The 23,590-nt window shown below is 38.9% G+C and overlaps 2 protein-coding genes across 2 annotated transcripts in view; one reads left to right on the forward strand and one right to left on the reverse strand.

Moving 5' to 3' along the window:
- Positions 1 to 23,590, forward strand: part of C7H4orf17 (chromosome 7 C4orf17 homolog) — a 304,067-nt gene that overhangs the window by 139,465 nt on the left and 141,012 nt on the right. The window contains 2 exon segments of the mRNA XM_055085866.1: positions 2,608 to 2,772; positions 15,991 to 16,030. The gene's annotated coding sequence lies outside the window, so the exon portion shown is untranslated.
- On the reverse strand, positions 368 to 16,051 carry LOC102987348 (alcohol dehydrogenase E chain). The gene is made up of 9 exons (XM_007120235.2): positions 15,954 to 16,051; positions 12,960 to 13,061; positions 11,966 to 12,104; positions 9,917 to 10,004; positions 9,600 to 9,819; positions 6,933 to 7,193; positions 3,963 to 4,098; positions 2,859 to 2,997; positions 368 to 636 (listed from the first exon to the last, which is right to left on the reverse strand). The coding sequence occupies exons 1-9, from the start codon at positions 15,969 to 15,971 to the stop codon at positions 612 to 614; spliced, it is 1,128 nt and encodes a 375-aa protein (XP_007120297.1). The 5' UTR covers positions 15,972 to 16,051; the 3' UTR covers positions 368 to 611.

Below are 23,590 nucleotides of genomic sequence, written 5' to 3' on the forward strand. Positions count from 1 at the left end.
TGTAGTATGAAACTGTGGTATAAAAACACTTCCCTTCACCTTAAAAATATGTGACATTTCCCTAAGAAATTCCCTGCATTTAGAAGTTCTGGACCTTCTCCACTTATAAATCTGAGTGTATCCTTTCGCAGACTACGTGTAGTTTTTATTGTAAGGTTTTGCTACATTTCATAAAAAGGAAAATACAGACAGTAGAAGTACAGGTAGAAGACTTGGAGCACAATAGTCCATCACATGTATGTTGAGGAATAAGTATCATGAGGACTTTCTCAATGACTAAGGCTTCAAAGACTAAGGGTGGAAAAGATACAAAAAGTCAAAAGAAATACCTTTCCTCAGTGGGAAAGACGACACGATTCAACATGAGTAGAATGATTAAGAAGGAGGGTTTATTGGACTCAGTTACCCATATGATGGTTCATCTAGCTCTCATTGAATTTTAAGCATTTGCTTAAAAAATGATTTCACATTAATTTTATTTCTTTTGGAAAGCCCCCATGTGTAATTTATTGGTAGTATCTCTGAAGAATAGAATTATGATGATGTTTGGCTGATGTTTCAGATGATGGAGGAGCCGGAAGACTGCTACAAGTGAAGGCATGTGTATAGTCTCAAAATGTCAGGACGGTACGGACACTGAAACAGAAAATAAAAGATACTAATTGTTTTAATGTTTAGATAATATACACTCTTCCATGTGAGAGTACAAGGAGCACTCGATTTGTCTCTTTGAAAAGCTATCTTTGTTTCCTGCTATTTCATTCCCATCCGTAATGCGCTCAAGTCAAGTAAAACATCATCTCATCTTTTCCTGCTGTGTTTTCTCCAACCTGAAGTTCTATTTTATCCTGAATATGACTGCCATTTAGGCTTCATTATGTATTAGATTTTCAAAATATAATTTTTGAGATCCCACATGCCTTGTATAATAAGGAATACAAAATAACAATGTGTAATGATATGTAATAAGTTCATGCTGTTTGTCACATACTATGTAGATGATTTTCATGTATTTTATCATTTAAACCTCTACTTAAACAACGTTAGGAGGCAGTTTCTAATATTATTTCCATTTTAGAGATTGTAGATACTGAGACTTGGAGAGACTTGTAACTTTCTTTAGATCACACATCTAGCGTGGGATCCTGGGATTTAAATCCAAATACAAAGTTGCACAAATTACAAGATGATAGGTAATGTGCCTAAAGGTGCTGATAGTGTAATAAAGTTAAGACCATGTTGAAAGTTTAATAGAGCTTTGATAAAGAAATGTTTAAGGAGGCTTAGAAGTAGAAAAAAAAGAATTGATTTGTACTGGGTGAGACTTTATTCTTGGAAAGATCAGAAATGTTACATTTTACTGGAACTAATGTCCTTTCCAAAAACCATCTTCTGATGGGTAAATACTTTAGAAAAAGGTGGTCTTTGTATTTAAAAAAAATTATATATATGTATATGTGTGTGTGTATATATATAATATATATGAAAAATGTATGTAGGTAATTTAGAAAGTAAAGATAACCTGTAATCCCACAACCCAGAAATTATCAGTGTTAATATTTTATTGAATTTTGATCAACTTTTTCTAAACATATGCAAGTTTTTATTGCTCTTATTGAAAACTTGGAACCATATTGTATATATAAGTTTGTTTTCTCTACTCTATAGCCTAAAATTACATTAGGAGAATTTCCCAATTTAATGAAATCATTTCTTTTTAAATGGCTTCATTGATTTCTAGTACATGTTTGGAATTTATTTAACTATCCCCTTAATGTTAAACTTTTGGGATGTTTCCAGTTTTTGATATTATAGATAATAGATGAACATGCTTAAACATATGTACATTTGCATATCTCATAATTTCTGTAGAATATATTCTCAGAAATGGCATTGCTGGGACATAGGATCTAAGTTTTATTTTTTTGTTTTGTTTTTTAAGGTTTCTGATACAAATGACCAAACTGCTTTCTAGAAAGATGTAATCTGGTACTGTTTGGATGCTAGTTTCTTTCCTTCCTCAATAATATTTATCAGACTAAGTGCCTAGCATGTGTTATGTGTATGGATGCTAAAGAAATATTGTTTAAAATTGAAAACCTCATGAGAAGAAGTGTGAAGTTGCAGAAAAAGCAGGGACTATGGAACAAGAAGGGGAGAGTTAGGTAAAACTGCCTATTATTAATTGTGCCCCATATATAAATGCAAATGATAAAATTCTTCTTTTTAGGTGGTTGTAAAAGTTAAACGTTAGAGGTAGAAAATGGAACTGGCTTGTTTTCCTAAGCTTTGAAGAACATGTAAGATTTAAAGATTTAAAATAGCATTATGTACCCTTCCTCTTTGCAATAATTTTTATTTGTGAAAAATTCTTTGTAAATGGAAAAAAGGAATAACAATAGTAGCATTTTAATGAAGAAAGTAATATCTGTATAGAAAATAATGCCTATATAGCTCCACCAGCTCCCATAATGAGTTTTTGGGATGTCTTGAATGTAATTTAAATTTATAGCTATTAGTAGTCAACCATTTTAGGTGGCCAGGCAGGGGCTGCAGTAACTTCATGTTATAATATGACTGTGTGTCTCATTCTTTTTCCTTGCAAAGGGGAGAGTTCTCTTGTAAAGAAGGCAGAGGGCTCTGATCATTCAGATTTGCTGTGACCAACATAATTTGGCTTCAACAAAACAGGCAATGCAAAGCATTTAGCTTCTCACAATGTGATCTTAAGTGTCCTACATGCGAAGATTGAACTGGGGATGGAAAACCAAGGTACTGCATCCTTGTCTTTCTCTCATCCTTCTACCTTTTTTTCTCTGTTAGTCAAACCGCACCATAAAAAGAAACTTAAAGTCTACCTCTTTCCTGAGCGAAGCAGGTCAAATCCTTCATTTATTTTTTCAAAGGGTAAAACATGGGTTATTAATGGATCCAGTGGAAACTTCTTAGCCATAAAATCAGCCACAAGTTTGGGGACAGAATCTTTACTTTTAAAGCCTGAAAACGAAGTGACATCAATGTTAGATTCAGCCAGATATGAGGAGAATTGGAGAGGAGACTTTCCACATAGAATTTAAATGAAAGGTTATAAAATGTCCACAGACTACTATTACTGAGGTTAAGAAGAGATGGTGTGTTTCAATATCCTTTTGCAGTGGTTTGACTTTTTAAAACAGTCTCCCCAAACAAACTAGGGTCCTTGGTTATTAGTTCCCTCATAGAGAAATTATAGTACAGATGGTTATTCTCAAAGTGAAGAAGAAAATTTAACAATTGTCTAAATTTGGGTAGTGAGTGCAGACATAAATTATCGCTATGGATTTCCTGGATCCTCCTAGGTATTTCAGTGCATTGTGCAGTCACGAGTATCAAAAGATGATGCTGAAAGATCCTTGTTAGTTTATGGGGACTCCATTAAAGTCTATCTTGGGACTTTCTGTGTGCATTAGTTCCACATCTAGTTGATTTGGAGCCTATAGATACAAAGGAATTTTAGTTTATTTTTAAACTACATTGCATTTTTTTAAAAAAATAAATAATTAATTAATTTTGACTGTGTTGGGTGTTTGTTGCTGCACATGGGCTTTCTCTAGTTGCGGCGAGCGGGGGCTGCTCTTCGCTGTGGTGCGCGGGCTTCTCATTGCGGTGGCTTCTCTTGTTGCAGAGCACGGGCTCTAGGTGAGCAGGCTTCAGTAGTTGTGGCATGCGGGCTCAGTTATGGCTCGCAGGCTCTAGAGCACCGGCTCAGTAGTTGTGGTGCACGGGCTTAGTTGCTCCGCGGCATGTGGGATCTTCCTGAACCAGGGATCAAACCCATGTCCCCTGCATTGGCAGGTGGATTATTAACCACTGCACCACCAGGGAAGTCCCTACATTGCATTTTAAAACCTGGCCTTGTCACTTGTAAAAAGGAAGAAATCCTGATATTAGTAAGAATTTGGCCCTCAAGCCTAGCTACGTACCACCAAAGATAGCTCCTTTCCAGGTACGTCCAGTCAACAGCAACATGGGGTTCATAGAGAGATTTTGGGCACTAGGAGATATTCCTACAATGACGCTTACGCCATATGCTTCTTGACAGCACAACAAGGCAGCCATCTGGAATAAAATTAATATGTAGCATCGTTAAAGTGGATTTTCTGGTAGTCCCAACTTATGATACATGGTATCATGTAATACGGATCTAGCTAAATTGTGAGTGTGTGGCGGGAAGAGATTATGCCTTTTTCTTCATTCCCCATTATTTCCTAAAGCCACTGGGTGTGGCTTTAGAAAATGCCCAGAAAATATTTTTGAATGAGACAATAGAGGAATGAATTTGTATGTTTGTATGTACTTAAGTCTTCTTTAGAAAATAATAAAGAGGCAAATATCATTACCTATATATAATCTGATTCTGATTTCTCAAATAAAGGTAATGGTTATCATCACATGACCCCTGGGCAATCTGAGTTAGTTAACTCATTCTTCATTTACTTATTAAGTAGATATTTTGAACTCAGTACTTTGAACCAGGTATTTTGATGGTGAACCAGACACAAGGTCAATTACATCATCAACATTTCTCTCTTTCCCACTTCACAGTCTCCCTTTTTAATGGATCCCCATTTCTACCACCCATTTCTAGTGGACACTTTTTTCCTAATTTATGTACTTTATTTTTTTCCAGTTTTGTTGAAGTATGATTGACAAATAAAAATTGTTTATTTTTAGGTTGTACAACATGATTTTTTAGGGTGAACAATGTGATTATTTAATATACATATGCCATGTGAAATGATTACCACAATCAAGTTAATTCACATTCATCACCTCACATAGCTACTACCTTTTTTTGTGGTGAGAACATCTGAGATCTACTCTCTTAGCAAATTTGAAGTATACAATACAGTAGTATTAACTATATTAACCATGCTGTACATGGAAGTCTCCAGAACTTATAACTAAAAGTTTGTACTCTTTGACATCTACCCATTATTCCTCCCCCACTCCTCCAGACCCTGGCAACCACTGTTCTACTCAGTGGTTCTAAGAATTTGACTTTTTTAGTTTCCACATATAAGAGAGGTCATATAATATTTGTCTTTCTGTGTCTGCCTTATTTCACTTTGCATAATGTCCTGCTGGTTATTCCATGTTGTTGCAGATGGCAGGACTTCTTTTTTATGGCTGAATAATACTCATTCATATGAATTAATATTATATATATTATATATACATCACAATTTCTTTATCCATTCATCCATCAATGGACATTTAGGTTGTTTCTGTATCTTGGCTATTATGAATAATGCTGCAATGAACATGGGGGTGCAGATAGTGATTTCTGTATTCTTTGGATGTATACCCAGAAGTGGGATTGCTGGATCATATGGTACTTCTATCTTAAATTTTTGAGGAACCTTTTTACTGCTTTTCATAATGGCTGTACCAATTTTACATTCCCACCAACAGTGCACAGAATTCCCTTTTCTCCACACCATCTCCAACACTTGTTATTGCTTGTCTTTTGATAATAGCCACTCTAACAGGTCTGAGGTAATATCTCTTTGTGGCTCTGATTTGCATTTCACTGGTGATTAATGATGTTGAGCACCTTTCCATGTAGTTGTTGGCCTAAAATGGGCGTGTTTTAAATGTGCTTTTAACTCCTGTGTGACTTTACTTTAAACTACACCTATTACTCTGGAACTTGGAAAGAAAGCCTTTCCCCTCCAGTCAGGTTTTTAAGCAGGTTTGCAGTAAGAAAGTTGTTTAGGATCCCCCCCGAAATATCTAATAATCAGTCCTTTGATTTTGGAGTATGACATTTGGAAGACCAGAGAACTTTAGAACCTGTGGCTATCAGATATTTAAAACAGTCCAATTCCACAAGAGAAAATGGAGGGAAAACCATAGAAAAATGGCGTAAGGAGAAAGGCTAGAGCCTTGGAAAAAGTTGGATTGTATTGGAACTTCAGTCATCTATGGCATATTGTCCCAGGTCAAGGCTGCAAAGAGCTTTACTCTTTAGGTGCTGCTTCCTACTACCAACACTCTGGGACTTACTGGAGAACCTTAAGAAGGGGCTTTTTTTTGTTGGTCTCTGGGGGTTTTCATTAGGATTCTAGAGAATTCTGGTTAGGTGAAATGTAGCTAGGGATGTGTTCTCTGTTGCAATTGATAATTGTAATTATTTGAAAGTAATATCATGTATATCTTAAAGATGATGTAAGTGCTGCAAGACTGCAAACAGTACTGTATGTTGATGACACCAGCTGACATTTATTAAGAGCTTGCTACTGACAGGTGGCACGTGCTAAGTATTTTACATGTTTATCTCACTTAATCCAGAAACAACACTATAAGAGACGTATCCCTTAAATTTTTTTGGTGGAAAAACCTGTTGACTTTTTAAAGTATTCAGTTCAACACACAGATTTGGGTGCATATTATGTACTAGGCACTTTGCTGCCTGCTGTGGTAAAACAGGGCATATTTTCTGTTAATAAAATGATACGGAGCCTAAAGTTGCTCATTTTTTCTTTTGGCCAAAATATGATATCCACTAAAACCTATAAAAATGGTCAAACCATTTTTTGTTAAGAATGTGGGGGGAAAATCAAACTTGCCAACTTGAAAACAGAATTTATATTCTTTATATTGACTTAAGTTTGAATTTTTTTGAACTAAAAATTAAAATAAATTTATGATGGCTCAATAAAAAAACCCTCTTCTGTCTCTAAAAAGGAAATAATACTTGTGACAGTTATACTTAACTGATGGAATGAGATTCCTCATAATAATAATTAAGCAATTCAGGTAACAAATAGGAGATGGAAAATTGCCATAGTTTAAAAAATATTCTTTATATATAATGTTTATATTCTGCTGCATAAAAGTAGACTCTAGAATGCAGAAGCTGATATCTCAAGGCATTTCAGGGTACATACCATGGTGTCAAAACGACCGATGACTTCAAATGAAAAATCCACACCTCCACCACTCATTTCCTTCAGCACCTCCTCGATGGGTTTCTCATAGTCCCGAGGGTTGATGCACTCAGTGGCACCCACCTCTTTGGCCTTTACAAATTTGTCTTTGTTGATGTCCACTGCAATGATCCTGGCTGCTCCAGCTGCTTTACAGCCCATGATAACAGACAGACCAACTCCTCCGAGGCCAAACACGGCACAGGTGGAGCCCTGGGTGACCTGTGTTTTCAGAAAATGCAAAAAAAGATTAAGTAATGATTATTAGAAAGAGCCTAAACTGTATAAAGTGCCATGCTTTTCCCTTGTCAGGAGCTACTCACATATGTCCATCTGTTGTCAAAACTTCTTTTGGCTTCAGCTGCTTCGTGTTTAAAATGAAGGGGTTGAATTAGATCAGTGGTTCTCAAATTTTGCTGGACATTAGACTCACCTGGGGAGCTTTGAAAAAAAATCTCAACACCCAGGTCACAGCCCATAAGCAATTAAATAAGACTGCAGGTAAGACCAAGTCTCCAGGTGACTCCAATGGGAAACCCAAGCTGGGAGCCAGTGGACTGGATGATCTTTGAGCTCTAAATGCTAGTGACCCCCTCTTAAAGAGAATCTATTGATAGCCAGCTTCAGTCCATCACACATACACAAACACAATTTTGGGGAAATTAAATAATAAGTAGAAGAGAGGAGACTGAAAAAAAATCCAATTGAACCCTCAATAATTAACTCCTTGGTTCATTAACTACTTTCTTTTTTTTTTTTTTTTTTTTTTTTTTTTTTTTTTTGTGGTACGCGGGCCTCACACTGTTGTGGCCTCTCCTGTTGCGGAGCACAGGCTCCGGGCGCGCAGGCTCAGCGGCCATGGCTCACGGGCCCAGCCGCTCCGCGGCACGTGGGATCCTCCCAGACCGGGGCGCGAACCCGGTTCCCCTGCATCGGCAGGCGGACGCGCAACCACTGCGCCACCAGGGAAGCCCCGGTTCATTAACTTTCAATAGTCATGACCAGTATGATGAGAGCAGAAATTAGCTGTGAAGCATAGAAGAGTTATCCTCAGCTTAAAGCAAAGTTAACAGCGGGGGAAATTTAACAGGTAATTTAAAGATAATACTGCCTGGGACCAGTGTGCTCTGAGTGGGTCTTTATGTCTGCTTTCTAAAATACACTAATGAAGAATAATGCAATGAAAAGCTAGTCTATACTTTAATAATGGATGAAATTCTTCATCACAAGTGCCCTTGGCTTCTGCTCTATGTGTAGGTTCAGTTGGACCACCTGCTCAGATGATGCAATTGCACAAGGGACTTAGTGCTAGGCTCACAGAAATTTGGAAAACACGTGCTCTCAATTGTTTAACTTGCCTAAGGAACTGTTTAATAAACCTAGTCTGCTATAGTTGGCCTTCAGTGTGGGTGAAGTGTTCCTCCTGTCCCAAGTAAACATTCTGTGGGATACACCACTTTTTTACCTTAGAAAAACATGAGGCTTGTGATTGTGATTTAAAAGTGCTGGGAATTATGTATTATGGTTTATGATTCAGCAGGAGTTTTGAGAAAGAGGCTAGTTGCAGCTGTCATATTAACCAGTCGTGAGATTTTTGGCAAATAACTTTATGTCTCTGGACCTCAGTTTCATAAAATGAAAGGATACTACTAGATTTCCAACCTTTTGGGAAGAGGAGCCTTTAAAGAATTTCTCCTTAAAATCTACCACTTCTGGGCTTCCCTGGTGGCGCAGTGGTTGGGAGTCCGCCTGCCGATGCAGGGGACGCGGGTTCGTGCCCCGGTCCGGGAGGATCCCACATGCCGCGGAGCGGCTGGGCCCGTGAGCCGTGGCCGCTGAGCCTGCGCGTCCGGAGCCTGTGCTCCGCGGCGGGAGAGGCCACAACAGTGAGAGGCCTCAGCAGTGAGAGGCCTGCGTACCGCAAAAAAAAAAAAAAAAAAAAAAAAAAAAATCTACCACTTCTGAAGTGTGGGTGTGTGTATTCGTGGCAGGGGTGGCGGTATAGCAGTGGAATAAATGCTTCATGCATCACTGAAGCTTCATTGCTTTCCTCATAGAGATCCATAGAGTGGGTATGTTGGCGACCCTCAGTTTGGAAGTATATCGGGATATCAGGTGAGGCTTTGAAATCTACTGTTGATCCTAATTCTGGGAGTAGAAGATCCATGGACTAGATACTCCTCAAAGCCAATCCCTTCATTTCATTTACTTTTCCTGACTCAGAGCTTAGTGGAAACTGCTGTGTATGGCTCATGTTGGTGCTAACTACAAAATGAATGACAGAATGAGCTCCCAGCTCTAAAATTTAGTAATCCCATAAAAAGACACATGTAGAAGAATAATTATTGAAAACATCTTTACTTTCTCTTAGTTAATTATCAACAGCTTTTCATTTGTGATTAACAGATAAATTTTCTAGGATGTGCTCTCAATTCCTTCTGAGGGCATTTTCTACTTATACTCAACACCCTCAATTCTATGGAGCATGTCAATGTTATTATGGTGGTGGGGGGAGAAGCTACCAGTAAATCTGTGTAGAATGATCTCTGATTCCTGTGAGAAACTGCTCTCCTTTTAGCTCCTGACAGTCTGAGTGTAGCTGGTTTTATCACCCATTGTAATTCTTACCTTGGCAACGTTGACTGCAGACCCATAACCAGTAGAAAATCCACAGCCAATGAGACAGACTTTCTCCAGCGGTGAGTCTGCATCAATCTTGGCCACTGACATCTCATCCACCACTGTGTACTGGGTGAAGGTGCTGGTGCCGATGAACTGGTAGATGGGCTTCCCTCTGCAGGTGAACCTGCTGGTACCATCCATAAGGGTCCCCCGAGGCTTGGTCACACTGGTCAGTGCAACACACAGGCACATGAGGGTATGAGACAGGAGTATAACTGATGTGCAAATTCCTTGGCTGCGTAAGGAGAGTATCAGAAACTTACTTGTTTTTCAGGCAGAAATTGCCTTCCGGGTGTTTACAAACACTGCACTTTCCACACTGGGGAACAAAGAGTGGGATGACTTTATCACCTGGGGAAGGGGATAAAACAAATTCTTCTTCAATTTCTACCCAGGAATTAATAGAGCTAGAGCTTAAAGCTTATACATATGTATTAGAGGCACTTGACTTTGAAAAGGGTCCAGTCAGCACTATGTCTTGGTCATTGCCTGCCAGCATCATTACCAGTTTGGGTTTATATATGCCTGAAGATGCCCAAAGAAAATGTAAATGTGGAAAACAACATGGATTTTTAGAAGTGGTTCCACTGTGTTGATAGTTATCTTTTATTGTGTGCCCTTTCTCTTGGGGATTTTATATGTATCATCTCATTTAATCCTTAATAATTAAAACAAATAATTCTCACTGTAAGTGTAAATATAAATTTAAGTTGTGAGCAGGCTGCCATAGTTCCACTAAATGATCCAGTATTTTGTAATAGTTTGGGTTACAATAACAATGAGAATCTCAACAACTATTTCTTGGCATTTCAAAGTGATTATGCTTATCTCCACTATGAAATGAGTCCTTTTTTTAAAAAAAAAATTCTTTTTTAAGGAAAACAAACAAAAATAGGACACATAAGAATTTAAGAAATGCCTTTGAAAACCTCAACCCTCAGTAATAAGTTAGACACTTTCTTTTAGGATAAGAACTGACTTTCCAATGTTTGTAGCTGATAATTTGTGACTAGTTCATTTTTACTGCTGTGGTGGAGGGAGCAGGGGTGAAAAGAAGAGGTGTCATTTATTATTAATAGATTTCTAACTAAAGGAAGTACTGAGAGCTGAAACTCAAACCAGACAACTTATTTTATTATTTTCTGTTCACAGGTCAATTAAGTATTTGGTAAGCAGGGAGGTCAAATCTACTGGCTAAAGTGACTTTTTTAGAATTAAAATTATTTATTTATTTATTTATTATTATTTTTTGTGAGTGTGGTACGCGGGCCTCCATCTGCCGTGGCCTCTCCCATTGCGGAGCACAGGCTGCGGGCGCGCAGGCCCAGCGGCCATGGCTCACGGGCCCAGCCGCTCCGCGGCACGTGGGATCCCCCCAGACCGGGGCGCGAACCTGGTTCCCCTGCATCGGCAGGCGGACGCGCAACCACTGCGCCACCAGGGAAGCCCCAAAATATTTATTTTTAATCATCTATACTATTTATCCAAAAGACTCAGAAAGATAATATTTAATAGATAAACTTTATATGAGATGATAGCGTGGAAATTTTCTGTTTATTCACAGTTTACCTCTAAAAAGATTTATCTGTATTAATATACAATAATATTAGTATACAATAAATATTAAAGAAAAATAGTACTTGGTAACCAGTCACATTTAATCATGGTTAAAGGTAATAAAACTGATATTGTTTATGGCAGGATGCCTTCTGCTAGTTCTCTTTCATTTCCTGCCAACTAGTCTGTTTCATTCATTCCGTGTTCAGGAAAGAAGGCCATATTGGAAGGGGAAATCAGTGAATGGGCTCCACTTCCCACCTGAGAAGAGATAATGTTGATTCAGTCATGGCCTCACAATCCCCATTGTGTGAAGTCAGCACAGAACAGGTTCCATACACTGACCTAGAGGCTCAGGACACAGACATGTTTTTTCCCTTGTCTCATTTGTAGTTTTCTTTGGACCTGATAGAAGACACTGCTTAGCAACACTAAAATGGGGATTAATTCATTTTGAACCCTACCCTGGCAGGCACTGGGTCTTTTTTGATCCTCATGTATTCCCAGGATCTAACATGGTGGCTTACATCTAGTAGGTCCTCAAGAAATACTTGTTGAAGGAGAGAATACAGGAGTGCATGGATGCATACATGCCTGAGACAGGCAGGGAGGGAGGAAAGGAAAAGACCTCCGGTCAAGTCCTAGCTCAGCCTTGAGCAAGTTCTTTCATCTCTTATTACTTCAGTGTCATCATCCAGGCTGGATTATCTTGGGGTCCTGAACCAAAGCACATTCCCCAACTGTGAATTCTGTACCTGGTTTTACTGTAGTCACCCCTTCTCCAATGCTCTCCACAATGCCGGCTGCCTCATGGCCTATGATCGCAGGAAGAGGTGTGACCAAACATCCATTGATCGCATGGTCATCTGAGCGACAGACTCCTGTGGCCACCATCTACAGGGTAAAGGGAGGATGATTAGATTCAGAAAAGATTATGACCCTCACTCAGATGGACTTAACATACCCAGTTTCCTGAATTTGCGCTAAAGAGTTTTCACGGGTTTTACCGATAATTCCTACTCTTCCCAAATACAGATTCAATTTATACCCAAGATTATTCAGCCTAAAACCCTCTTCTACTTTCCTTTCATGCATTAAACAATTTGGAATAATCTGTGAGATAATTGTTTCTGAAATATTTAAGTCATATAATATACAAGGAGGGGGGCTTCCCTGGTGGCGCAGTGGTTGAGAGTCCACCTGCCGATGCAGGGGACACGGGTTCGTGCCCCGGTCCGGGAAGATCCCACATGCCGCGGAGTGGCTGGGCCCGTGAGCCATGGCCGCTGAGCCTGTGCGTCCGGAGCCTGTGCTCCGCAACAGGAGAGGCCCAGGCAGTGAGAGGCCGGCGTACCGCAAAAAAAAAAAAAAAAAAAAAAAAAGATATACAAGGAGGCAATCTTTTGTATAGAAGTAGGAAATGCAGATTAGCACCAAGAAAATAGTTACTTAAATGCTACCATCTAATGCTAATTGATTTAAAATCTGGATATCTATTCCTTTGCACTTATTTTTCTGTATTAACACATAAATTCTTTTTTATTTTACTAGTTTTATACTGTATATACTCTTTGGTCTCTTTTTAAAAAATTTAACAATTTATACTTACAACTTTACTTGGCAACAAATGTAATTCCACTGTCTGGATAACCATATGAAAAGTGCCTCTTAATAAATTTTGGTTATTTTCATTGTTACTCTCTGAAATTTTTAAGCCTAAGATTCAATAGAAATGGAAGAAAGTTTTACCTTAATACGAACTTCATAGGCCTTAGGGGGTGCAACCTCCACCTCCTCAATGGAAAATGGTTTTTTAAGCTCCCATAGCACAGCTGCTTTGCATTTTATTACCTGAAAATTGAACAGAAAGATGATACCAGTTTTTCCCCACCCTTGAAGTCAGGGATTGTGTCTTTTACCTTTTTACGTGCAACATCTAGCCCCATGTCTAGAACCTAACATTGTTCCACAGAAATGAAAACCTTTGATTTGCAAAAAGAATAATAGTACTCTTTATAAAAATGAGTAAAGCAATACCACAAGGAAAGAGAAACAGAATTAACTATAGTGAGACATTGAGATAAAAATGGAATATATTCTTTTATGAAGAAAGAACACCATGGGTTTTTTTTTTTTCTCTAAGGATTGTTTATTGCTTCTATTTCCTAATGCGGTCCTGAAATAGGTTGTTTACACAAAACTGTTGGCTCGTACGTGAAGTTCTAAATCACTATCACTTTGCTGACAGATTCAGTGTCCGTTCACATGATACTGATTTCTCCCTTGCTCAGTTCTCCACTTAAGCCAAAATGATCTGACTTTATGATTCCAGTTTTGGACTTGCCTCCCTGCCTAGGGTTTCTCTCATATTGCCTGTTCCTTTGATTTTCTCTCTACACTTGTTCTATGTGCTATTTGTTTGCATCACTTATTTGAAAGTTAGCTTTGGCAGTTCTGTTTTGTTATATAATTTATGTATAGGGATTTCTTCCAGATTACACTTGAGCCCAAAATTGTAGAGGTTAAAACTCTACACACACACAACACACACACACACACACACACACACGCATATATTTAAAAATGGGACAACTGTGTATTTGACTCTCTAGCTAGCATAGCTTACTTACAGGTGTTCTTACAAATAAAAGTTGAACACATTTTTAGTGCTTGGGAATGTAGTCTAAGACTTGTGTTCATTTTGCAAAGCTTGTGTAGTTGACAGTTTTTTCTAGAGAGAATTAACATATTGCAAATATGATAAAAATTCAATTGAAATTTATCTGATAATTTATTTTCATTACTTGTATGCCAAATCCTTCTACTTTGCAAAGTGTTTGTCATGGTCAGTTCCACAATAAATATAAGAGTACTTGGAAATAATACACTAATGGTAGACAGGTGTTGATTATTGGGTGCCAATGATGTAGCAGGCACAAGTGGCTGTGCTGGGTGAGTTATTGATACATGTTTGACTTTTAAACTTCACAGGGCAGTATTATTGAATTATTAGTCTTATTTTACAGATGAAAAGATTGAGGCTCAACTGACTTAGTAATTGACTAAGCACTTTTCCCAGAATCACAAAGCTGGGTGTCCAAAGAATTAACATCATTTTATCTTTTCACTACTCGATGGTAGTAAAAGATTAACAAAAGATTTAGAGGTTAGATAGCAATAACAACAATAATAGCAGTGACTAATATTTATTAAATTATTTCTATGTACCAGGCACTATTTTCAATGCTTTCCAGTATGAAAAAATTTAATATGAATTTATTAAATTCTCACAACCACCTTATGAAAGTAGGTATTATTATTGTTGCCATTTAGCATTTGAAGAACATACAATGCAGGAGGGGTAAACATAAATGAAGTGTTATCATAACAGCTAAAAGTTATTGATGTTGCACCTGAGGAGTGAGGATTGATTGCCTATAATTTATAATTATCATTAATACATTTGGTTTACCCTTTCGATCTCTGAACTCTTTCAAGCTGAGTTTTGGAAAATATAATTTTTCTTTTTCTTTACTATTCTTCATTTGAAATGTAATATGCCACTGTAAATGCTAATCAGTAATGGGTGAAAATAAAGTTAGAATAAGAAAACTGACAATTGGTTACCCATAAGATTTCCAACCAATCTTATTGATTTAGGCCTTTTGTGTGTCACACAGTGTGTGTGGAAACCTCAGAATCTTTCAGTTGAGTCATCATAGCAGGATATTATATTGTGCAATCAACTCCTAACACAGCAAACCTACTGGAAACAGTTACACAGGCTTTTGCCGTGAAGAAGTTAAACAACATGAATTGATTGTATTGAGTAACCACATGTGTTTCTCTGCACCTGTAAGCACATTGAACAAATAAACATGAATTTATGGAAGACTTAGAACCAAATATCTCTGTTCCCAGTGCTAATAAGTGGTTCAAACTGTATCAGTATTAACTTTTTTTTTTTTTAATCACGTTGACTTTTACATGAAGAGGATGTCATTCTATAGCAGTGGTCCCCAACATTTTGGCACCAGGGACTGGTTTCGCAGAAGATTTTTCCACGGACCAGGGGGTGGGGGAAGGGGGATGGTTTAGGGGGTAATTTGAGCGATGGCCAACAGCAGATGAAGCTTCACTGGCTGGCTTGCCTTTCACCTCCTGCTGTGAGGCCAGGTTTCTAAGCAGCCCAGGGGTTGGGGACGACTCTTCTATAGGATTTCTATGGAAATTTCCTGAATTGTGCCATAATAGGACCCTTTTAAATAAGAATTTGCATGTTGATGTTGGTTTGTTTAGTCTTGATGGCTCTAATGCTTTGAGATCAATAAAAGTTTTGTCACACTTAACTTTCCTGTATTCATAAAAAGAATATGATTATAAAGAATAACATTCATATAATGGTATTTAACATAAAGATAACTTCTTGATAAAAACATTTCATTTCTAACTTTAGATTTGAAAATTACTCGTGAGTGGATGTACTACTTCACATTTATTTAATATATGAAATATAGACTGTAATAGGTATAATGCTATACATTTTGTTAAAGATATTTAGGTATTGCCCATCTCAATTGTAGTTTAATATACCTTGTATATTGAAGCATATATTCTATGTTGTATTTCAGTATATATTATTTCTAATTTATATATGAATTTTAAGTTATTCATTAAATACTGTATCTCTGTGTATTATATTAATTAGAATATAATTCCAAAAGTAAAAAAAAATTGCCTTACTTTTCCTGCTGTACTCATGTTTCTGCTTTCTCTGCAGGCCAGGAGACGTGAATTCTTACAGACTCTTCCCTGCTTAAGTATGTACAACAGATATATTGCACAGATTATTGTTTGCTTGGATAATGCCCAATTCTACACATGTGATCTGGGACCTTTAAGCCCCGCCCATCAGCTTATTTTTGACCAAGTCAAATCAGAAAGAACAGGACACTCAAACACTGACTTTGTTTGCAATATGCTAATTTCAGATAACATCTTGATTTCATCAGGTTAAATATTTCCCTAGGTATATCTTTTTCCTGGATTACGTATTTCTCCTCTCTCAATCCCACACAGGGTGTTCAGAGTTCTGTTTTCCCGTTGTGTGAACTAAGCTCCAATTTCTAATCCACATAATGCAGTTAGCAAGGAGGAGGAGTAAGAAAGCAGCACAAATGCCTTAGGACAGAGAGAGTTACAAGCCTGAGGAATGTGTTTGCTTCAGCACTCTCCTCTTCTTCACAGCAGAGAAGTCAGACACCAGTCAGTGACAGCAAAGGTGCTCACTGTTTCTGGCATTTCTGCTCCACTCAATACCAATTAGCACTGGCTGGGAACTTCCCTGTTCCAGACACTCAGCTGGGTACCGTGGGGTGACAATGATGGGTAAGAGATGGCCTCTACCCGTGCCAGGAGGCATTATGAGGCGGTGGTTATAGCATGACCTTGGATTTGAGCAGACCCTATCCTTACTAGCTGTGTGAACTTGGTCTTGTTATTTAACTGTCCTTGGCCTTAGTTTCCTTATCTGTAAAATGAGGATGAATAGTAGTGCCACCTGAAAAGGTTGTTTGATGGACGAATGAGTTAATCCTTTTAAAGCACTTAGGGTGCCTGACACACAGGACAGCCTTTAATAAGTGTTAGCTACAATAATCATCCATAAAAGTAAACTCACAATCTATGGGGGAAAAGGACACAGGCAACCAAGTCAGACCATCTGTGATGTTCTATATCAGTCATTCTGACTGAAAGACTCAGAGGAGGCTTTGTAGAGAGAAGACATTTAAGTTAGAAACTAAATAATGTTCATTTTGGCAATTAGTCAAGAAAACTCCTGTGCATTTCCATTGTCCTTTGTTCAGTGCAGTGAGTATGAGAAAGAGTTTGATTTTTAATAAATCTCAAGTCTTTTACCAGCACTTGGAGGACATAGTGCATTCAACTACTTAATTAGATTTAGTCTGTCAACATGTATATGTTAACAAAAAGGGTATGTTCTCTGGAATTGTCAAGGGAAAAACACTATTGTCTGTTTCCAACTTTACTTATGCAGGTGTAGAAAGCCATACTAGGGTTGCACTACATCCAGCAAGAGGAGAGGCAAGAAAGTTCTTCCATCTCACTGTGGTCTTATAATCATTGAGTAGGCACCACTTCTAAGGAATGGCCACCACCCTGCTCTTACCCACCTTAACTTGTGGAGGAGAGCAGTGCAAAGAAAGGGAGTCTGACCACGTTTCAGAGATTCTGGATGGTATCAAGGGGCTGATATATCCTAACCAAATTGAAAGACTCATGGGATTCGTGTGTTTATAGGATAATGGAAGGATAGGGTATCGGGAATAATGTAAATTCTTAATAAATTGGTGGTTTATTTATGAGATATAAATTTACAGGAAGCTAATGGCCACCATTAATTGAGCACCTACTGTGCTTCCAGAACTCTACTGGGAGTTTTTCCTACATTCTTATATACAATCCTCAGAGCAATCCTACAAGGAAGATACTACTATTATTCCCATTTTTACAGATGAGATAAGAGAAGCTCAGAAATTATACATCCCTAAATATCCTTTCTAAGTCAGAAATATTGGCTTCAAGAACATCAAGATACTCAGGCTGATGTTAATAAGAGTGTTAGGGTATGAATATAATAGGCAATCACATAAGCATCAAAGGACAAGAAGTGAATGGTATGCCCTGAAAAAGTGAAATATCAGGGCTAACTGACTATTTCATATCTTTGATTCCCTCTCCCTCTCTTTCTCTCTCACTCTCTCTTTCTCTCTCAGAACATAGCTTGGCCATAAGTCTTCTATCTTTTAACTAAAGTCTCTCCGTCAAGCAGTTGGGTCAGGTGTTGTCTTAGTCTGTCTGGGCTGCTATAACAAAAATATCATAGACTGGGTAGTTTAAACAATAAACATTTATTTCTCATAGTTCTGGAGGCTGGGGAGTCCAAGGTCAAGGTGCTGGCAGATTCTGTGTCTGGTGAGAGCCTACTTCCTGTTCATAGATGGCCGTCTTTTCACTGTGTCCTCACGTGGTGAAAGGAGCAAGGGAGTGCTCTAGGGCCTCTTTTATAAGGGCACTAATCTCACTCATGAGGCCTCCACCCTCATGACCTAGTCACCTCCCAAAGGCCCCACCTCCAAATACCAGCTATTGGGGATTAGGTTCAAACATATGAATTTTGGAGAATGCAAACATCAGTCTGTATCAGGTGTCCAGCCATGAAATAGTCAGTTAAAAACAGATGGTTGAGTTTATGCAGCTGTAGAGAGCTACACCATCTCTAATGGTATCATGAAGCTGGAAAGTGGCAGTGGAAGAATCCTAAACGAGGTCTGCCCAATTAAGAAGCCCATATTTTCCCCACTACTTTATAAAAAGAAGGCAGGGCAGAACAGGGTTTGAATAAGACATTCAGCTATCTATCCACAAAGGTGGCCCCCACATTTTATAAGGCCTGAGAAAGAACTCTTTAGCAAGGAGATCAGAAACCATCCAATCCAAATTCCTTATTTTATAGGCCAAATGACTTGGCAAAGCAATGTGGTTAATATTTACTTAAAAGATATTTGGAAAGGAAAAAGATGTAACTCTTCTCATGGGTGCATAAATAATCTAATAGCTTTCAAATATTGTGGGGTTTGGGCAAGGTAAAGAGGGAGGTTAGCAACAGCCAAACATTTAAGTTGCTATGGCAATATGTTTAAACTGCCCAAATCCAATACAACAAATCAAGTATTGGACTTCCCTGGTGGTGCAGTGGTTAAGAATCTGCCTGCCAGTACAGGGGACGTGGGTTTGAGCCCTGGTCTGGGAAGATCCCACATGCCATGGTGCAACTAAGCCCGTGTACCACAACTAGTGACCCTGCGCTCTAGAGCAAAAGCCACAGCTACAGAGTATGCGTGCCACAACTACTGAAGCCCACACACCTAGAGCCCATGCTCCACAACAAGAGAAGCCACCTCAATGAGAAGCCCACACACTGCAACGAAGAGTAGCCCCTGCTCGCCGCAACTAGAGAAAGCCTGCGTGCAGCAACAAAGAACCAACACAGCCAAAAATAAAATATAAAATAAATAAATTAATTTTTAAAAAATCAAGTATTTACTTAACATTTTACTTTGACATTGAAGCCTACTTCCCTGGTGGTGCAGTGGTTAAGAATCTGCCTGCCAGTACAGGGGACGTGGGTTTGAGCCCTGGTCTGGGAAGATCCCACATGCCATGGTGCAACTAAGCCCGTGTACCACAACTAGTGACCCTGCGCTCTAGAGCAAAAGCCACAGCTACAGAGTATGCGTGCCACAACTACTGAAGCCCACACACCTAGAGCCCATGCTCCACAACAAGAGAAGCCACCTCAATGAGAAGCCCACACACTGCAACGAAGAGTAGCCCCTGCTCGCCGCAACTAGAGAAAGCCTGCATGCAGCAACAAAGAACCAACACAGCCAAAAATAAAATATAAAATAAATAAAATAATTTTTAAAAAATCAAGTATTTACTTAACATTTTACTTTGACATTGAAGCCTAAGTTTTTGAGGGAGTTAAAGTTATCTCCTTTTCCCCCAAGTTAGAAAATATTTTGGCAACTTTGACCCCTGATCCTGACCTAAAGAGCATGTATAGAATGTTTAAAATATTTGTTTGTAGATCTCCTTGTGAAAGGTCTTAGGAAATAATCTCAGAGAAGTGTTAAGACAAAGCCATGCAGACTTTCTTGACGGTTTTCTCTGAGTTCCAAATTCGAATTATCTGAATGCATAGCAGATGTTTTAGTGAAATATTATGGATCAATATGCTGAAGTGCTACTCAAATGATAATTTTTGAGATGATGCAGAAACAGAAATATTATGTAATGATTTTTAAAAAATTGAAGTATAGTTGATTTACAGTGTTTTAGTTTCAGATATATAGCAAATTGACTCAATTATACATATCTTTCTATCTACCTATCTACCTGTCTATCTCTCTGTCTCTATCTGTCTTTTCTTTTTCAGATTCTATTCCCCTATAGGTTATTACAAAATATCGAGTATAGTTCCCTGTTCTATACAGTAAGTCCTCGTTGGTTATCTATTTTATATATAGTAGTGTGTATATGTTAATCCCAAACTCCTAATTTATCTCTCCCCCCTTTCCCATTTGGTAACCATAAGTTTGTTTTCTGTGTCTGTGTCTATTTCTGTTTTGTAAATAAGTTCATTTGTATCATTTTTTTAGATTCCACATATAAGCGATATCATATAATAATTTTAAAGTAATGCAAAATGGCATGAATTCTGCACTTTAAATAATATGAAAATACGTACCAGGGAAAGATGCAATCTACACACTGAAAACAGTTGTTTAACCATGAAGAATCTGTGGTGATTTTCCACAGGATAGTATTTTTTTTTATAGATCATCACGTTATATTACTAAATATAGCAAAATTTTATTGAGTGATTGCTTTATTAGTGCTTTATTTACATTGTTTAGCTTAATATTTATTAGGAAGATATTATCATACATCACCCTTTGTAGATAAGAAACTGAAGATAATACATTAAAAAGTTGATTGAGATGAGATTCTGAGAGGTTTTCTCCAAAGTTCTTAATAAAGAATAATAACGATGATACTAGTAGCTAGCAATTATGTAGATTTAGCATGTGCCAGGCACTAAGTGCTTTATATTTACTAAAAATTTTCAATTCAATCCTATGCAGTACTACTATATTCCTTTTTATAGATGAGGAAACCAAGACCCAGAACCAGGTTCCCCCGCCAATGTGGGGCAGAATCAGGATTTGAACAGTTCAGCTCCAAAGTCTGCACTCATCTGTTTACTGCTCTAGTCCCAGGGCTTCGTGAAAGTAGCAAAGAAAGAATGAAAAGAGAAATTACAAAGGAAAAATTAAAGTACGTGTGATAAATCCAAAACAACTCAATGTTCCAGTGTGAATGCGTAGGAGAAAGTGGTTTTATTGACTAATAGGGGAGGTTGATTTGAACGTGTTAAATTTTAGATAACCTTGAAATATTCTGAGTGGAATGTCTGGCTGGAAAACATGGGAATGTAATAGGCAATATAAAATGACTCAATATGTAGATTCGAGAGTGTGCAAAGAGAGGTAAGAGAACTTCTGGTTTTCAGTCTGGCACGCAAGAAGCTTGGAAGTCACCACACCATCCTAACAACAAGTAATATGCTAAACAAACTGAGAAATCAACAACTCTTCTTAGATCCATAACAGAAATGAGGTCTCAGGGCAGACTGCTGCCCCCCAAATTGGAGAGACCAATTGGAATACAGAGGATCACAACTAACTGCAGCAGCAACTGCCAGAGAAACCAGCATTGGGTAGGAAGACCTGAGCTGCAACTGAAGAATTGCTGGAGGCTCAGTTAAAAACTGAGAGAGTTAAACAACTCCAGGGGGACTCAGTCAGAAGGAGACCTCCACACTTTTGTGAGTTTTACCTCCTGGATCTTGACTGGATTCTCAGTTATTATTGGAGAAAAATCCCCTCCTGTTTCCTGCAGGGGAGATGAGAAGAGGAACCTTTTTGAAATATGCCAGCATATTTTGTTCCTCTCAACAAGGCCTTCCCTCAGGAGCAGCTATTTAACCAAAGCCTAACCTTCTGGGGTTTTTATCAGAGCCTAAGTTACCTGGGGGAAGGGAAATACCCAACTCTGGCCAGCTCTAGCCATCCTGTCCCACCTAAGGGGAGTGGGAGGGGGACTGAGAAGCCCTGATGAAGTTCACAGTGCAGGGGCACAGGCTCACTGAAAGACTCACAGGGCCACAGAATCCTTCCCCTCTCCCCACACCTTACCACCGCATTACGAAATCATATTTTCATCAGTTCCTTTTACCCAGCACAACACGTCCAGATATCAAGAAAAAATTACAAGGCGTACTAAAAGAGACAGAGGAACCAGACTCAGATATGGCAGGAATGTTGGAATTATTGGACTGGGAATTTTTTTTTTTGTTTGTTTGTTTGTTTTGTTTTTTTGTGGTACGCGGGCCTCTCACTGTTGTGGCCTCTCCCATTGCGGAGCACAGGCTCCGGACGCACAGGCTCAGTGGCCATGGCTCACGGGCCCAGCCGCTCCACGGCATGTGGGATCCTCCCGGACCGGGGCACGAACCCGTGTCCCCTGCACTGGCAGGCGGATTCTCAACCACTGCGCCACCAGGGAAGCCCTGGACTGGGAATTTAAAACAACTATGATTAAGATGCTAGGAGCTCTCATGGATAAAGCAGGCAGCGTGCAAGAGCAGACGGGCAATGTGAGCAGAGAGATGCCCTGTCCTTCCCTAGAGGGAAGTCAGGATGAGTGCAGTTTGGCATTAAGTAGGTATAAATGCTTTGCTGTTAATATCGATCTATTGTAACAATCATTTTACCCTTTTGTAGTCTACTCTGTGATGCTGGAACTGTGACTCTCCAAACTAAATTTCCCAGAGTCCCTTGACATGTAGTTTCCCTAAAGTTTCTGTCACAGAGATTTTAACCTAGGAGAAGGGAGAGGGGACTTTCTTTCCAGTTCCCATTAGTGTCACACCGTGTCACACGGTTGGCTCCATCCGCCAGCTGCTTGAGGTGCTCAGGGCACCAGTCTTGCTTCACCCCTCAGAGGCAGCAGCAGCAGCTGGGCCCAGCTCTCTTGGCAGAGTGAGTGTGAGCTTTGCCTTCTGAGCAACCACTAGGCTGTACCCTCTCCTCACGTGGTCTGAGCCACAACCCCGTGGGGCCCTTTTGCTCAGGTTTCTGTTCTGGCAACCCCACTACTTTCTTTTCATTCTCCCAGCCCTTTCGGGGCTTAATGCTTTTAGTGTTCTTGGTGACTTCAATATGCCCTTTGTGATCTTTCTAACAATTCTATAACCAATTTTTCTGTATTAAATTCCACTTTATTTGAAATACAGGGTTGTCTGCTTTCCTAACTGGGCACATTGATACAGCTCTTGGCCGCAGGAGTGGTTCCAGAAGCAGACCCTCAAATAAACAAGTGTTAGCGCAGATTGAGATGATGTCTTTTTAATGGTCATAATTTGCTGAAATAGAAAGTACTGGGATGAGTATGTTTAAGGGATGTGAGAAGAAAGGCAAAGATCCAGAATCGTCAACTAAGGAGAAGCCACTAGAGATGACTAACAGGGCCCAGTTCCTCTTTGACATGACAGATTTATATGGGTCTGATTTTCAGTGTTTTGCACACCCTCCATGTGCCTTCAAGCAGAAGTTTTCCAGAACATTCCAAGGTGTTTGCAATATAGTACCTTTTGAATTTTTATCTGATACAGTCACTGAAAATGTAATGCTCAGCTACATATACCTATTTGTACAGTGCTGTGAAATTGG

The sequence above is a fragment of the Physeter macrocephalus genome, chromosome 7, assembly GCF_002837175.3.
Source record: "Physeter macrocephalus isolate SW-GA chromosome 7, ASM283717v5, whole genome shotgun sequence".
Taxonomy (NCBI): domain Eukaryota; kingdom Metazoa; phylum Chordata; class Mammalia; order Artiodactyla; family Physeteridae; genus Physeter; species Physeter macrocephalus.

Excerpts from the sequence above, each read along its gene's own strand:
- LOC102987348 (XM_007120235.2), bottom strand. Across the intron at positions 4,099-6,932 it reads TCGGTCGTTTTGACACCATG|ATGGCTGCCTTGTTGTGCTG; the intron begins GTATGTACCCTG and ends ATTTTATTCCAG. Across the intron at positions 637-2,858 it reads CTGCTTCGCTCAGGAAAGAG|TGTCCGTACCGTCCTGACAT; the intron begins GTAGACTTTAAG and ends TTTCTGTTTCAG.